This window comes from Danio rerio, chromosome 15 (assembly GCF_052040795.2).
Source record: "Danio rerio strain M-AB ecotype USA chromosome 15, GRCz13ab, whole genome shotgun sequence".
Classification (NCBI taxonomy): domain Eukaryota; kingdom Metazoa; phylum Chordata; class Actinopteri; order Cypriniformes; family Danionidae; genus Danio; species Danio rerio.
The window spans coordinates 44282693-44300681 of record NC_141035.1 but is presented as its reverse complement, the minus strand read 5'-3'; the positions used below and the strand labels follow the sequence as shown (position 1 = coordinate 44300681).

The window sequence follows — 17989 nt, the reverse complement described above, 5'->3', positions numbered from 1 at the left end:
CATGCATTTTGCGGATTTTGTTTTCCCTTAACATTAAAAACCTTCATTTTAAAACTGCATGATGTGTTTACTTGTGTTATCTTTGACTAATATTTACATTTGTTTGATGATCTGAAACATTAAAGTGTGACAAACATGCAAAAATAAGAAATCAGTGAGGAGGCAAACACTTTTTCACACCACTAAGGACGAAAGTAAGTAAAGGGTAATTTATATAGCACCTTTCATAAACATGAAAACTGAAAAACAGGTTAAAGGAAACCTATTAAAACAAGTCAAAATCCAAGAACAGAAACAGAACGTGTATAGTATACTGTACCAAATATATGCAAGTATTCCGTTCTCCTGTCATGAAAATATAGATTATTGAAATCACACGTTTTTTTTATTTTATAGTATTTAGCAAATTTTTTTTTTAATCTCTACAGGTTGAGTTATTGTGGTCTCACAGATGCAGATTGTGATTCTCTGGCTTCTGTTCTGAAATCAAACAATTCAGATATAAGAAAATTGGTTCTGTCTGGCAATGAAATAGGAGATTCAGTGACTCTTCTCTCTGCTGTACTGGAGGATCCTCACTGTAAACTAGAGAAACTGTGGTAAGATCATATTTGATTAAATATTAATAAATAGTACCTAATATGCTTGAATGAGACTAGATTTTATAAGCATATTTTGTGTTATATGATCGTTTAAATTCTAATGAAGGATGAAGGCAGTGACTTTTGTTTTAAGTTTTGTTTTAAACATAATTAAACATACAGAGTGAAGAGTGTGTCATTGTTCTCTAAGGGCTGAGTAATTGTGGTCTCACAGATGAAGGTTGTGCTGCTTTGGCTTCAGCTCTGAGATCAAACCCTGAACACCTGAGAGATCTGAATGTGTCCTGGAATAAACTAGGAGATTCAGTGACTCTTCTCTCTGCTGTACTGGAGGACCCTCGCTGTAAACTGGAGAAACTGTGGTAAGATGATCTCTCTAAAGATGTGTCTTTAGATTTGAACTTTAGGGTTAATATGTGTTTAAAATAAATGTTAAATAAACCCCTTTAAGAGGGCTCATATTTTACAATTATTTTTTTTTTTTTTACAAGATGTGAAATATATAAATGTGTGTTCACATTAAAACAAAAGGTTTGAAGCCTTTATCAAATGGCACAATATAGTATGATCACTGTTTGCTATAGAAATATGTTTATGGGTGTAGTGTTTCCTTCTACAGTGTATATTATAGACTGTGTACGGTGAAGTATAACTCAGAAACACTTTTAATTAACAGAACACAAGCAGCTCCAACTGGTAACCATCACAGGAATTTCAGAAATTCACTCTTTGACTTCGTAGAACCCAGTAGTCAAACCAAGGTGGCAGTTTAGTGGAGTCAATACGCAATTACATTATAAGTTCATATGACGCTACACCACATTGCGAGTCAACAGCAGTCTTTTCCTCATCTTTCTTCATCTGTTTTAGTAATGCATAAATCCCAATCTGTCAGTAGTATGTGGCAGTACTTGTCATTATCTCCTATTCTACTCTTAGACCAAACAAAAGCACTTAAACTACAATTCACGTTTTGTCATTATTCTCTACAGGTTGAGTTATTGTGGTCTCACAGATGAAGGTTGTGCTGCTTTGGCTTCAGCTCTGAGATCAAACCCTGAACACCTGAGATATCTAAATCTGTCCTGGAATAAACTAAGAGATTCAGTGACTCTTCTCTCTGCTGTACTGGAGGATCCTCACTGTAAACTAAATAAGCTGGGGTAAGATCATGTTTGACTGACTGTCATAAAAACACAATATAAAGTAGATGTGAATTGTGACATTTAATAAATTGTGATATTTTAGACATTCTTTGTAGTGGCGTTCCATTTCCGCTATTGTTGGTAGAGTGAGCAAGTTTTTAACACGTAAACGTCAGTCCATAGGCAAAATAGATGCAAATAAAAACATCTTTATTGTCCAATCAACAGAATTCCTTCATCAATTTTCACTAATCTATAATGAACACTTCTCTGTTACCTTAAGTTACAGTCAAAGCTACGTTATGGTCAAAAACTGTGCTTCCTACCAAGTTAAGCTGTCTTCCTCCATGCAGTGAAGCCACGGTTAAATAGTATTGCACTGACACCTTGTGGTCAATCGCCAATATACTGTATGGCTCCTACATTCAACTTGAAAATGCTTTGAAAATATATTCAGTGTTATTCTGATCGGCTCTGCAAGAGTGGGAAGTGTGTCATTCAGTATGTTTACATGGACATCAATAGCCCGATTTTAATATGATCAAGACAATACTCTGATTAAGAGTTTACCATGTAAATAGATTTTTGATGACCTTTCTCGAAATAATCGAAATAAACTCTACTCAAATTAAGACAGTATTCCTATTTTAGTCACATTATTGAAGTGCAATACAGACATGCAAACATCTTAATCAAACAATTACCTTTGTGGAGGACTGACATACTCACCCGCATCTTCAAGTGCACAGACAGTGAACTCCAGGGAGATCATCACACCTGCCATCACCGAGAACCATTTTACAAGCGCTGAAATCTGTCATATGCAAAAGTTTTCTTTCCATTTGGAGTGCAATACCAAATTTCAATTTAAACAACTATTTCCTATTAGTCCTTACTTAATACTCTAATCCAAAGTGTATCATAGGGGCATGAATGAAATGTTGCTGAATGAAGCTGAAAAGACTGAACTGTAGTTGAAATTGTAAAAAATTTAAAATGAAACACTTGGAATTACATGAATCTCCATAGGGATAATTGGATAGTGTGGTGGCGAAATGATGTTAATCAATTTATAAATGATAACATGTAAATATTACAACATGAAAGGAACATTCTAAAAGCAACTCATACACCTCAATAATATTATTGACTTATTTGGATTAAGGTAAATAATTTGATTACTGACATATATGCAGTGGTGTAAAGAGTACTAAAAAAACATACTGAAGTGAAAGTACTGTCACTTACCTAAAGACGTAGTACAAGTAGAGTAAAAGTATCTGTTTTAAATATTACTCAAAGTATGAGTAAAAAGTAGCCCTTTTAAAAGTACTCGTGAGTAGTGAGTATTATGCTGTGAAAGGTTAAAGCCTTTTTTATGCAATTTGTGCAGCGATGTGTAAAGGTGACATTCTGTACTGCATTTACTGTAGTTATTGTTTAAATCAGGGGTTCCCAAACTTTTCAGCCCGTGACCCCCAAAGTGATAATGCCAGTGAGTCGCGACCCCTAATATTCTCTGAGGTGGTTATAAATACAGTGGTTATAAATGCACAACACCAATACGCCCAAGTCTATACTTCATTTATTTTTTTTTGTATGTCAGTGCTGTAAATGGGCCAGAAAGTTTAACCTGGTGTTATAAAATCAATCTGCTGCATCTGACACTATTGCTGTGTCTTTATTATGATGTAATTACCCCAGGGGTCCCAATTCAATAGAACTAGTAACTATAAGCTACTATAGTAACTATATAGTAACCATATATATAGTAACTGTAAATGACTATTTTTTTCTCTTCAGATAAAATATGATAATTCTTATGGTTTAATAAAAATAAATAGATTTTTGAAAATCACCAGGCGACCCCCCCCCCCCCCCCATTTTCCCACGACCCCCACTTTGAGAACCACTGGTTTAAGGAGACTTTAATAAAAGACCGCTCATTTGAATTCATAGGGGTGTCTGACTATTTTAGGATTTTGATTGTGTGTAAAGATTTTGAACGTCTTCTTGGACACATTTAATGCTTCCAAATAGTATTCTGCATTTATAAAGCACCCATGTCTTGAGGTTGTTCAGTATAATGCGATTTACTTCCCATATGCGATTTGATTGGACAGGAATCACAGGACTGATTTTTGTAGTTTTTTTTGGTCATTTCTCATTGACAAGAAAAAAATAAAGTAGTGACTGCAGGTTGAAGGAAAGTAGTGGAGTAAATGTGTTGTTACAGCACTAAAAATGTACTCAAGTAAAAGTACACATTTTTAAATCTACTTAGTAAATTACAACTGCAGAGAAAACCTACTCAGTTACAGTGATTTAAGTATTTGTAATTTGTTACTTTACACCACTGTGTCCATGTAAATGTAGTCATTGTTTCTTACAGGTTGGTTAATTGTGGTCTCACAGATGAAGGTTGTGCTGCTTTGGTTTCAGCTCTGAGATCAAACCCTGAACACCTGAGAGTTTTGAATCTGTCTAGTAATAAAATAAAAGATTCTGGTGTCATGCAGCTCTGTGCTGTACTGGAGGATCCTCACTGTAAAATACAAAAACTGTGGTAAGATCACTTTTTTCAGATATAATTAATTTTGAAGTATATGTTGAGTGACTTTCTGCTGCTGTGAGTTCAGCTGTAAAATATACAAGCAAGACGTTAAGAATGTGCTGGACTCATTCTCATGCTTTCTGCCAAATGATGGATTCTCAGTTAAATTGACAGAGAGAGTGAAGAGTGTGTCGTTGTTCTCTACAGGTTGTATAATTGTGGTCTCACAGATGAAGGTTGTGCTGCTTTGGCTTCAGCTCTGAGATCAAACCCTGAACACCTGAGAGATCTGAATCTGTCTGAGAATAAACTAAGAGATACAGGCATAAACATTCTCTCTGATATGTTGGTGAATTCTTACTGTACACTAAAAAAACTGAGGTAAGATTATCTCTCTGATGTTCACACGTGTCTGTCCTCAACAGTATACTTTAAATTAACGTCTTTGACTAAAACCAGTTTGTAATTTATGCGCTCAATAAACAATACATTTTAGCCCAAATGACTGTGATTGACTAAAGTGGAATTTGATTAAAGTTCATCTGTTTAACATCACATGACTAGCGTTTCACGATATATCAGTGGCCATATCATTATCTGCCAATAAATGCTATTTTTAAAATTATTGTTATCGGTCTGATGTCTAAATTAGGCCGATATCTTTAAGCCGATAAATTGCGTAATTGTACAGAACTGCCTGCCTCTCATGCATGGGCGGAACTTGTTTAGACTTGTCCAGTGCACTATAATGGAGCTCTCCTTCCATTGTTTATTCCTTCAAAGTCTGTCCTTTGTTTGTGTGGTATTGCTGTGCGTTAATAACTCAGTAAGTAACCACGTTTCTTATCATTGTAGATGTTTGATAGAATGTCATTGAGTATTGTGCTTTAAATTGCCTCAGAACAAATATTACCTGTGTAAACACAATAGCAGCACACATTTTAAACAACTAGTTGGGTTGTTTGTAATCTAATAAGATTATTTGTTATTATCAATACGTTGCCTATTATGTGTTTTTGATATAAGATGGTATTCAGTTTGATCGGCATATTCGTATTGATTATAACAAGCGCACGTGAGGGCAATCCCCGCGCACACACAGGTGTTGTTTCAAAATCTGACAATGAGGTCAAATATGACAAATATGACTCCATTAACCTTTTATCGATTATTTTTCACAATTGACAGCAAGAATGAACATAGAAGTGTTGTCTGATTGACAAGCAGCTCCTACATGTGTTCAAAAGAATCTAAAAAACCAAATATGATGAATTTATTTTCACTTTCATTTTCTAAAGTAAAACATACCATCTGTATTTAGCTTTTCACTTGTACGGACATTACATATGTACAGGGTGGGCCATTTATTTGGATACACCTTAAACTTATTGGGAGTTTCACAAGTAAAACAATGGTGTGCTTGGTTTTAACGTAACTTTATTCTTTCATGAGTTATTTATGAGCCATCTCACATATACTAATGTGCCACAAACACGACATTAATATCACCAACCATTCCCATTTCATTAAGGTGTATCCATATAAATGGCCCACCCTGTACATTACTGTAACATGTTTTGTTCAAGAACATTTTAGCTGGTTTCAGTTCTTAGTTCTTTCATTTTCACTTAATTTAAAATTTATTTATTTTACTTGTTTGTTAATTAAATTTAATTTTGTTATTTAAACTATTATTTTTATGCAACAGTCAAGTTACATGTCAATTTACTATACGAAGAAAAGGAAATAATTTATTTTTTGCATGCTTAATGTATCTGAAATCATGAATATAGGTCTATATAATCACCTTGCAATTCTGAAATAATTTTTCTTGGAGTAGTCTATTCAGTTCATAAGATGAGTTCAAACTTTTATTAAGTTTATTTATATCCGTTCTTCACTGTAAAAAATTTAACATTTTGAAATATTTATATTTACCGGCCTATATATATCGATTATCTGCCTCCAATTATGAAAAGTTATCAGCCCACAAATCCATATCTGTGCATCCCTACTTCTATTGCTTTTCTGGTAGTTTGATTACTTTCAGATGAATATTAATGTCTGACATCCATGAACCAAACGCTCTGAGATTAAATTTAAAGAACAAATATACCCGTTTATAACTCAACAGACACTGGTCTAAATGTGTTTCATCCAAAGAAAAAAAATATTCCAATGCATAAGCAAAAGTGTATCAAATTTGTATGTTTTTGCACTATTGCTATATTGTGTGGAAGAAGTGTGTACATACTTAAAATTAGGAAAATGTACACTTTAAATACCTTTTGTGCCACTCTTTTATGTAAGCATAAAAAAGTGTGTAAAGCAGGAAAATTCATTCACTCAAACTGTTGAACCTTTAATTTCTGACTGCAATGTTTGATGAAAAACTTCATAGGCTCGATGGCTGAGTGCAACATAGTGTACAGGTGCATAGTGTGTTATTTGAGACACTGTTGATCATCTATTCAGAAGTCATTTTTATTCTGCTTGGATTAGACTCGCATTCAGTGTTATGTGTCTGTTCACTGATAGCATTATGCAATAAACTACAGGCTCTTGAACTACAATTCAAATAGTGATTATGCCCTTACAGGTTGAGTAATTGTGGTGTCACAGATGAAGGTTGTGCTGCTTTGGCTTCATCTCTGAGATCAAACCCTGAACACCTGAGAGAACTGGATCTGTCTGAGAATAAACTAGGAAATTCAGATGTGAAGTTACTCTCTGCTCTGAAGGATGATGCACTTTATAAACTGGAGACATTAAACTACTGTGAGTATAGTTTTATTTAGTGTTTTTCAGTTTTCAATTTTAGACCTTGAATGTGTGTAATTAAAGAATAAACATAAGTTAATATCGCTGTTTAATAAGAGTATAATTCTGTGATGAGACTGATTTATGAACGTATAAATATTTTCATCTTTAACGTTATCTGTGTGTTATGAAAGTGTTAATAATCATTTACTGGTAATAAATAAGTGTTTTGTTCAAATCTCTGTTTGTAATATGAATATCCTAATATCTGTCTCTTTCTGAAGTTGATTGGTTGATGTCTCATGATCGTGAGGGTTTTATTGCAGGACTCTCAATGTTTGATTTGCTAAGGATCTGCTGATGGTGAATGAGGAGAAACTTCACAGAGAAAGCACTGAAGACACAGAGACGCCACATTACAGTGATCACAGTTTCATTTTTGTGTGGCTTCAAATTGCTTTTTTTGTACGTTTTGTGGGTCTGGTCTTAAACTACTGTCTAATATAAGATTTTTACAGCCACTATAGTATATAAATTAAGAATAAACCATATGTGAATCTAGCTAAAATACATTTAGATATTTTGTCTATTGCTGTATGTTTAAAAATCTGTTATGTGAAAAAAATTCAACTTTATATTTAAGTTAATTTCACATGATTTCTGGTGCAGTAAACAGTCCTTTACAAATTTTTGTGTGTGTGTAAGACACATCAGAGAAACAATCATTTAATCTGTTACTGAACTGAACTCCAACAGTGACGTTTGTATTAAATCAAACCGAATACATTTTAATGAAACTACAACTACACCAGCATTCATTTGCTATACTCACCTGATATGCTAGAATTTTTCACAATAGGAAATGTTGTTGTGGGCGAGGCAGTTGCGCAGTAGGTAGTGCTGTCGCCTCACAGCAAGAAGGTCGCTGGGTCGCTGGTTCAAACCTCGGCTCAGTTGGCGCCGATAAGAAAATGAATGAATGAATGTTGTTGTGGCTTTTTCTCTTCTCTTCATTAACATTAAGCTGCTTTTGACACAATCTACATTTACAGAAATAAAGATGACTTGACAATTACTGGCTCAGTTGGCATTTCTGTGTGGAGTTTGCATGTTCTCCCTGTGTTCGCGTGGGTTTCCTCCGGGTGCTCCGGTTTCCCCCACAGTCCAAACACATGCGATACAGGTGAATTGGGTAGACTAAATTGTCCATACAGTGTATGTGTGTGAATGAGAGTATATGGATGTTTCCCAGTGCTGGGTTGCAGGTAGAAGGGAATCCGCTGTGTAAAAATTCAATTCAACTGTATATTAATATGCTGGATAAGTTGGCAGTTCATTCCGCTGTGGCGTCCCAGATTAATGAAGGGAATAAGCCTAAAAGAAAATGAATGAATTAATGAATGTCCTAAAGTAGCTAGTCTTTAGAGGTTGAATAGCCTAATTTTGATTGCTGTGGTATTTGTACGATTAATATGTTTGAATCCCATGTTTATTTCATCAAGAGAGTCGAGAAGCCTGTTAAAACCATGACTAAGGTTAAAACCAATGGGCTGTGTCCATATTAGGCTTTAATGCCCTCTAGCGGTGCGCCAAGCCGAGCGTCACCATTTGCCACGTGACAAATTCAAAGGAAAAGTGAAAGCTTGCTCATAGTTGACATGTCGCTATTTTAACAGGTACTTTACAATATATAGCACCAAAGTATTTTAGCCTACATGTACCTTTATGAAAATCAATACGTTTACGTCCAGCTACGTACAAAAGACAGGATGTTTATTATTTTAATCTTAAAAGCTAACGAAGGCGAATGCTCATAAAACACAAGTGACTTCCTCATCAAAAGCTCATCTAAAGGACGTAAGTATTCTCTATTAATCTGTGAAAACCGTGTAAGCTACAGAAAACTGTAGATAAAATAACCTTAAAGTGATCTTTAAAGTATTTTCAGGGTCACATTTCACAAACAATATAATATTTTACTTCATAGTTAATTTCAGCCAAAAAAAGGGACGCCTGTGTGTGTGTGGGGTGGGACCAAATAGTCTATTTAATGTAATTGGTATTTTTCGTTTAACAACAATCAAAGGGTCTAACGATTGTACTTACGAGAGAAAGTGTATATTTCCACCAAAATCAAAATTAATTACTTAATTAATTAATGTTTAGGTTTTGAAATGAATCTCTTTCAACTTAACATGGTTTCCTTGTTAATGCCTGTTTTATAATAATAATAATAATAATTATTATTATTATTATCTGTGTTAATATACAACCAATAGATTTTTCTCTTTAAATCAGAGTAAATAAAATGGAAACTGTGATTCTAAAATACATTTACTGATTGTTGTGGTTGATGTCACGGTGGCTCAGTGGTTAGCACTGCCACCTCACAGCAAGAAGGTCGCTGGTTCTAGTTCCGGCTGGGTCCGTTGGCATTTCTGTGTGGAGTTTGCGTGTTCTCCCTGTGTTGGTGTGGGTTTGCTTTGGGTGCTCTGGTTTCCCCCAGAGTCCAAAGACATGCGCTATAGGTGAATTGGATAAACTAAATTGGCCGTTGTGTACGAGTGTGAATGAGTGTGTAATATGGATCCACTATGTAAAACATATGCTGGATAAAGTTAGTAGTTCATTCCGCTTTGGTGACCCCTGATGAATAGAGACTAAGCTGAAGGAAATTGAAAGAATCAATGATTGATGTTTTTCCACACAGACTACATGATTCTTTTTAATCATGGATGACTCACAAACACCCAGAAATGATGACGTTTCTCCAGGAAGAAGGTAAGCTTCTTACATTTTTAATAGCTGTTTTTAAAAGACTTTCGTCTATAATGTGAATGGGTGATAATGGTTATGAACCATTAAATATTTTCTATTATAGTAGTTCATTTAAGCAGAAGAGATCAGAACCGGAGCCCAGCTGTGTGTCTGTAAAGAGTGACTGGTCTATGAATAATGTGATCAACTTTAACAGAGAAGATAAGCAAACTGGTCTCGGGTAAAACATTTTTGTAAAGTTTCTGCTAAATGTATAGCATCTTACAGGTAGTTTTATTACTTTTGATATTTTAACAGTGTGGCTCACACATCACTTGCAACAGTGTAAATGAAAGAATATTTTATGGCTAAATTAACAACAGAACATTACTTTCACTTTCACTTTGTTACAGTTCATTTCAGCTTAAGAGGTCAGATCCTGAGCCTAGCTGTGTGTCTATGAGCAGTGACTGGTCTATGAATAATGTAATAAACTTTGATAGTGAAAATTCAAAGACTGATCCCAGGTATCTCATGTTTGTTTGTGCAACCTTGTAAGTCCTGTTCCTGTCACATCCAGTCATGTTAGTTGCCCTGTGTTTATTAGTTGTTTTGATTATTAATTGTCTTTACCCCCTTTTCAGCTTGTTTGGTTAATTGATTTGTTGTGTATTTATACTCTGTTCTGTTAGTCTTTCGTTGTAAGTATATTTCTTAGTTCCCCTTGATGTTTGTGTGTGCCCAGTGTTGATTTTGTGTTCCTTTAGCTTGTTTTTGTTTGTTTTTACTACTTTGTACTGCCCATTTTGTGCACTTCACATTAAACCCACTAGATTGCATTTAGATCCCCATTTCATCATTTCCCAACACAGACAAAACTGTCTGTTGTTGTTATTTTTAAGTATGATCAGACTTTTAATTATAGTAAGGTAAACATGAAAATATCATAAAATGTGCTTAACATGTATTTTATGGGCACATCAATATGTAATTTAATAAATAGCACAGTTAAAATAATTTCATTTCATTCTTCTTTAGTTTAGTCCATCCAAAGAGATCAGGTCTAGAGGCCAGCTGTGTGTCTATGAGAGGTGGTGGATGTGAAATTGATCTAAAAACAATAAACACTAAGCAATAAGCCATTGTGTTCATTGGCTAATGTACTGTGTTTTTTCATTTAACAGACATGAAGTCGTCAATACATTTAGATCAAATATGCTGAAGAAGTTTGAGTGTCTGTATGAGGGAACAGCGGCGCAGGGAAACCCAACACTCCTGAATGAGATCTACACAGAGCTCTACATCACAGAGAGTGAGAGTGGAGAGATCAGTCATGAGCATGAGGTGAGACAGATTGAGACACAATCCAGGAGATCAACAACAGAGGACACAGCGATCAAATGCAGAGACATCTTTACACCTTTACCTGGACAAGACAAAGCCATCAGAACTGTGCTGACGAAGGGAGTCGCTGGCATCGGAAAAACAGTCTCTGTGCAGAAGTTCATCCTGGACTGGGCTGAAGAGAAGGAGAATCAGGACGTCCAGCTCATATTTCCACTTCCTTTCAGAGAGATCAATCTGATGAAGGACAAAACACTCAGTCTGTCAGATCTTCTTCAGCTCTTTTTCCCTCAAACTAAAGAAATGGAAATATCCAGTGACAAATATAAAGTGCTGTTCATCTTTGATGGTCTGGACGAGTGTCGTCTTCCCTTAAATTTCAAAAGGAATAAGACTCTGAGGGATGTGACCAAAACATCATCAGTGGACGTGCTGCTGACAAACCTGATTGTGGGGAATCTGCTTCCCTCTGCTCTCATCTGGATCACCTCCAGACCAGCAGCAGCACATCTCGTCCCCTCTGAGTGTGTCCATCGAGTGACAGAGGTACGAGGCTTCAATGACCCTCAGAAGGAGGAATACTTCAGCAAGAGAATCAGTGATCAGAGTCTGGCCAATACAATCATCTCACACCTGAAGTCCTCCAGGAGCCTCTACATCATGTGCCACATCCCAGTGTTCTGCTGGATCTCAGCCACTGTTCTAGAGAAGATGTTGAGTGAAGCAGAGACTGCAGAGATTCCCAAGACTCTCACTCAGATGTACACACACTTCCTGATCCTGCAGACCAACATCAAACATCAGAAGGACTATGAGGAGAAGCTGACAGATGAAGACATGATCCTCAAACTGGGGAAAGTGGCTTTTCAGCAGCTCATGAAAGGCAATATAATCTTCTATGAGGAAGACCTGAGAGAGTGTGGCATTGATGTGGCAGAAGCTTCAGTTTACTCAGGATTGTGCACTCAGATCTTCAGAGAGGAGTTTGGCTTGTATCAGGGGAAAGTCTTCAGCTTTGTTCATCTGAGCATTCAGGAACATCTAGCGGCTCTATATGTGCACCTCTCCTGTATAAACAACAACAGAGATGAGTTTGAGGAAATTAACAAACAGAGTTTGTGGTCTAAAGTTAAGGACCATTTTCACTTTAATTCATTAAAACCAGTTTCTTTATTCAGTCTGCATCAGTGAGCTGTAAATGAGGCTCTAAAGAGTAAAAATGGACATCTGGATCTTTTTCTGCGGTTTCTTCTGGGTCTGTCAGTGGAGTCTCATCAGATTAACCTACAAGGACTAGTTATACGGCCAAGTAGCAGCTCTGACAGCAAAATAGCAGTTTACATAAAGAGGCTCATTAAAGTTGTTTTCTCTCCAGAGAAATCCATCAATCTGTTTCACTGTCTGAGTGAACTGGGTGATCATTCACTAGTGGAGGAAATACAGCAGTATCTGAAATCTGGAGGAATAAATGAAGCCAAACTCTCCTCATCTCAGTGGTCAGCTGTAGCTTTTTTGTTGTTGACATCAGAGAAGAAGCTGGAGGAGTTTGATATTAATGAATTTGTTGCTGGAAACAATAAAAGCAAAAAACTGAAAGTTTTTCAGAAGCTGCTTCCTGTAATTAAGGAATCAAGATCAGTTCAGTAAGTGTCACTAATAATAACCACTTCATTGTGAATAAATATTTTAATAAATAATAATAAATAAACCTGGTTAGGTTTTTAAAATTCACTGAAAAGCAAGAATTTCAAGACAAATTATTAAGTAATTAAGTAATACATGACAAGTAGTTTTTTTGTCATGAAAATGTATGGTACTGTACAGTATATTAGCATTGCAGGTTGTAATTGCAAATTAAAGTTATTTAATAATGTTCATTCATTAATTTTCTTGTCGGCTTAGTCCCTTTATTAAACCGGGGTCACCACAGCGTAATGAACCGCCAACTTATCCAGCAAGTTTTTACGCAGCGGATGCGCTTCCAGCCACAACCCATCTCTGGGAAACATCCACACACTACGGACAATTTAGTCTACCCAATTCACCTGTACTGCATGTCTTTGGACTGTGGGGGAAACCGGAGCACCTGAAGGAAACCCACGCGAACGCAGGGGGAACTTGCAAACTCCTTAATAATAATGTTTATTAAGTATAATTTATTGTCTCCACAGGTTGAGTGATTGTGGTCTCACAGAAATGGATTGTGCTGCTTTGGCTTCAGCTCTGAGATCAAACCCCTCAGACCTAAGAGTATTAAATCTGTCTAGGAATATTCTAGTAGATTCAGTGTCTCTTCTCTCTGCTGTACTGGAGGATCCTTGCTCTAAACTGGAGAAACTGTGGTAAGATCAACTCCCATACATATTATATGTACTGATTAATGTCTTAAATCAGACCCAAACCTTTTCTTCTCCTAAATAATGGATTCTCTATTAAACTGCTGTGGTCTTGGAGAGTGAAGAGTGTGTCATTGTTCTCTACAGGTTGAGATATTGTGATCTCACAGATGAAGGTTGTGCTGCTTTGGCCTCAGCTCTGAAATCAAACCCTGAACACCTTAGAGATCTGAATCTGTCTGAGAATAAACTAGGAGATTCAGTGACTCTTCTCTCTGCTGTACTGGAGGATCCTCACTGTAAACTGAAGACACTGTGGTTAGCTCATATCATTTGTATAGCATATTAATTTATTTCATGGCCTTTTTGAAATACCTGATTTGTTAGTTCACAACATTCCAGTGTGTGTTTTTCCTTAATAACAACCAATTAGCCTATTAACCTTTGTCCTTGCATTGTCCTCCTATATAGATAATATCATACATAAAATATAAACTAATAAAAAAAAAATAAAAAAAAAATATATATATATACCTCTTTAAACCATTGAAATCAGGTATTCACTTCACAGGTTTATAAAATCAATCATCTAGGCAAGCAGAGTGCTTGACTAAAAAAAAAGGGTCACTCTTAAGAGCTCAGTAAATTCAGATGTGGTACCATGATAGGTTACTTTTTTTATTTGTGATATTTCCTCACTATAAATATATCATGATCAGCTGAGGAATATTTACCAAAAGGAAGTTTGGTGTGGAGGAAATTGACTGGCCTGCACAGAGTCCTGACCTCAATTCCTACTTAACACTTTTAGGATGAATTAAAGCAATAATGTTTTCCTTTAATAACTGTTGCAATTCCTATAAACCCATGTCATTCTCATTGTTCTCTACAGGTTGAGTAAATGTGACATCACAGGTAAAGGTTGTTCTGCTTTGGCTTCAGCTCTAAGATCAAACCCTGAACACTTGAGAGATCTGGATCTGTCCCAGAATAAACTGGGAGATTCAGTGACTCTTCTCTCTGCTGTACTGAAGGATCCTCGCTGTAAACTGCAGAAACTGGGGTAAGATCAACTATCTAAAAGTCAAGTCTGGTACAGCACATACTTAAATATAAATTTTAGGATTAAAATCTGTGTTCAGCAAGATTCAGCAAACAACTTAAATTCACAGCAAAATGTAACATAAGCAAGTGCTTCTGTTTTTTTGACTCATTACATGAGAACTTAGTTGAAGAGTTTGGTTGCAAAACGCGATAAACGCCATTTTTGACATTTGGATTTTATCATTGGAAATCACTGTTCAGATGTACAGTACCTTAATCTGTGTGTGAATTGCTGGCATTAATAAAACTTAAGAATATACATTTTAGGCCAAGAACAAAAATTAATTTTTTTTTACAAAACGTGATATCCGCCAGACTCGTTTCTTTACAAAGTGCATGTAGCGTACAGTCCAAAGATAAAATTACTTATTGATTTTAGTATTTGATATTTACTATTTGATTGGTCCTTAATGGTGCGTGTGGAACTGAAAGTTTTGTCACTCTTTTACCTGAAATCTCTATTTCCACACTTTACTATTTCCCTTTGTTGTTACACATTCTATAGACCCGATATATCCACGTGGTTTACCTTTGTTTTGTGTTTAATGTATGTTTGTGCGTTAGTTTGTTCGTTACGTCTGACTAATCAATAAATTCCATTATAATCAAATGAATTGTATTGTTTGCCTCACGAAAAAATGTCACTGAAATATAGATTCCCCTGCCTAGCTTTTATAAGTTGTTTAAAACTTTTGAATGATTAATCAACTTCGCAAGAAGTAGCAATTAAATTCCCTTTTTCTAAATGAATCGATCATTGCCGTGTCCGCTCGGAAGAGCGGCGGCTCTGCTTGTGTTTGTTTGGTCAAATGAACAATAAATTGATCCGGAATATTAATGATTAATAATAATTTGTTATTGTTGATAATTAATATTCATAATCTGGGAATCCGCTCGGTCGTGCGAGCATGATCATATACAATCATATGTTTGTTTGACCAAACTGACTGAAGCTTAAGCCGGAATATTAATAATTAAGAATAAACCGTTATTGTTGATTATTAATATTCATAAAATGAGCTAATTTCATGTTACATGCGATATAACAGGTATAGAACTTCAGGATGCTGCGCGAGCTCAGCATCCCCTGGGAAGAGAGTCGACAGAGTATAAGAGAGTATAACAGTATTTTTGCTGATTGGCTGAGGCAGAGCCCTGGAGTATTGACGACTGATAAAAGTGGTCAGTGCGGCTCAAAACCCCACCAAGCTAGCCTCCTGGATTGAAACGGTGATGAGCAGAGCTGTTAGTAAAAGATTTGGACAGACCTGGTGAGCAGTGATGGACATTAGATGTTCTCTTTCGGCTTCCCTGTGACTCTCTTGCCACACGGCCTCAGCTGAAGACAAAATACTTCTCCTAATGAACAAGATAACGTGACACTCTGAATTCCTGAATTTTCAGCTACAGATACAGATTTTTTTTCTCCCTGTTCCCAAATGTATCTTTACTCTTTCTAAAAGCTACCTCTTGTCTGGCCTGTCTTCCCCTGAAATGTGTGAAGTCTGTGTATGGTCGAGGGGGGTAAATTTCGCTACATGTAAAAGTGTATGTGACAAATAAAGGGTTCAGCATCATCATCACTCTTTAATAGAATCACTGCATTTAATATTCTGATCAAAACATTGTTTAAGAAATTAAAGTTGATCAGAGATCAGATACCATGAAGCTGGAAGTAAAGTGGTCCTTCTTTAGTGATTTAAAAGAGGTTTAAATGAATGTTTCTTCAGACAGATCTGATTGTTACGCGTTCAACTTTGTGTCTGTTTAGATGTGACGGTACTTTCAAACAGCACCACTGATCATCAACATCCATTAATTTCTCTTTGTCAGATGTTGTATGTGGCAGTGCTTTTCATTATATCTCCTCTCCTGCTTTGAAACCAGAGTACAGAAAGAGGAACTACAATTCACATTGTGTCATTGTTCTCTACAGGTTGAGAAATTGTGGTCTCACAGATGAAGGTTGTGCTGCTTTGGCTTCAGCTCTGAGATCAAACCCTGAACACCTGAGAGTCCTGGATCTGTCTAAAAATAAACTTAAAAATTCTGGTGTCGTGCAGCTCTGTACTGTACTGGAGGATCCTCACTGTAAACTGGAGAAACTTGGGTAAGATCATATTTGCAGATATAATGTATTGTAAAGTATTCTGTTTGTGAAGTGTTGAGTGTCTTTCTGCTTCTGTGAGCTGTAAACTCCTGAACACATGAACTGCTCCTTGCTAACATTATACAGGACTGAGAGTCTCTCAAATACACTTTCAAAATCACACTCAACATTTCAGCCTCTTGATTTCATGCAATGAATTTATTTTATTCATGCAAGAGCTGTATTCAGATTACTGTTTATTATTTTTTGCAGTGACTTTTTAAAATATTATTTCATTGTTTAAAATCACTAAATATTTTGCAAACATAAATGTAGTTAACCTATTATAAAGCTTATTTAATATAAATAAATATAATTTAATTTGAGAGCGACACAGTGGCTCAGTGGTTAGCACTGTCGCCTCACGTCACTGGTAAGAGTCCCGGCTGGGACAACCCATTATGGAATAAAGGGACTAAGCCGAAGGAAAGTGAATGAATAAATGAATAACTTAATTTGCATGAAAATAGATCTACTGCTGATTTTATCTTATCTTCTCTGAGAGAGTGAAGAGTGTGTCATTGTTCTCGACAGGTTGTATAATTGTGGTCTCACAGATGAAGGTTGTGCTGCTTTGGCTTTAGCTTTGAGATCAAACCCTGAACACCTGAGAGATCTGGATCTCTCGGTGAATAAATTAAGAGATTCAGGCATAAAGCTTCTCTCTCCTCTACTGGAGGATCCTCATTGTAAACTGGAGAAACTGTGGTAAGATCAACCCTGGTATTATTGCAGCTAGAGTAGTAAAGGTGACAGGGCTTTCAGACTCCACTGTTAAATGTCAAAGTAACCTTAATAATAAAAATAGTAATGAAAGTTTACATCCATCTTCAATTTGAGTCTGTTCCAGTGGTGTAGTCGGGGCTATACACATGTATACTCCATATGCCTTCTTTTTTTCCAAGAGCTGTTTGGGTATTACGACTTCTATTATTACACATTTTACTTTGTTTACCCCATAAGGAGCTGAGTTTCCTTAAAATGAAAATCCTAAAAATACCCCTGTAAAACAGTATTTGATATTTGTCTTATTCGTGCTCACCACTGCAGGGAATGACACTCTCTTCTGCTGTTGGTATTATATGCTAGTTACCCTTTTAAATCGCATAACGTTACATGATTTATGAGTTGTCTTTGCCTCATCGTTTTTAGTGTCATTTAAATTTAAAACCAAACTATTGATGTTTAAATTAACATATCAAATGTAAAGTAATAAGCCAGTTAAGAAAGTAAGTTAA

At 35.9% G+C, this 17989-nt stretch overlaps 2 protein-coding genes and 1 long non-coding RNA gene across 3 annotated transcripts in view; 2 read left to right on the top strand and 1 right to left on the bottom strand.

Moving 5' to 3' along the window:
- The window catches only part of LOC147840700 (uncharacterized), a 199008-nt gene that overhangs the window by 177298 nt on the left and 3721 nt on the right, over positions 1-17989 (bottom strand). The gene's annotated exons all lie outside the window — the stretch shown is intronic.
- LOC147840702 (ribonuclease inhibitor-like) lies at positions 703-8454 on the top strand. The gene is made up of 7 exons (XM_087283418.1): positions 703-718; positions 793-964; positions 1595-1765; positions 4140-4313; positions 4509-4682; positions 6901-7079; positions 7388-8454. Coding segments are annotated over exons 1-7 (888 nt in total). The 3' UTR covers positions 7390-8454.
- Positions 8658-17463, top strand: nlrc9 (NLR family CARD domain containing 9). The gene is given in 9 exon segments (XM_088651212.1): positions 8658-8918; positions 9772-9842; positions 9943-10059; positions 10232-10345; positions 11003-12805; positions 13334-13816; positions 14391-14561; positions 16539-16712; positions 17286-17463. Coding segments are annotated over 8 exon segments (3090 nt in total). The 5' UTR covers positions 8658-8918; positions 9772-9792.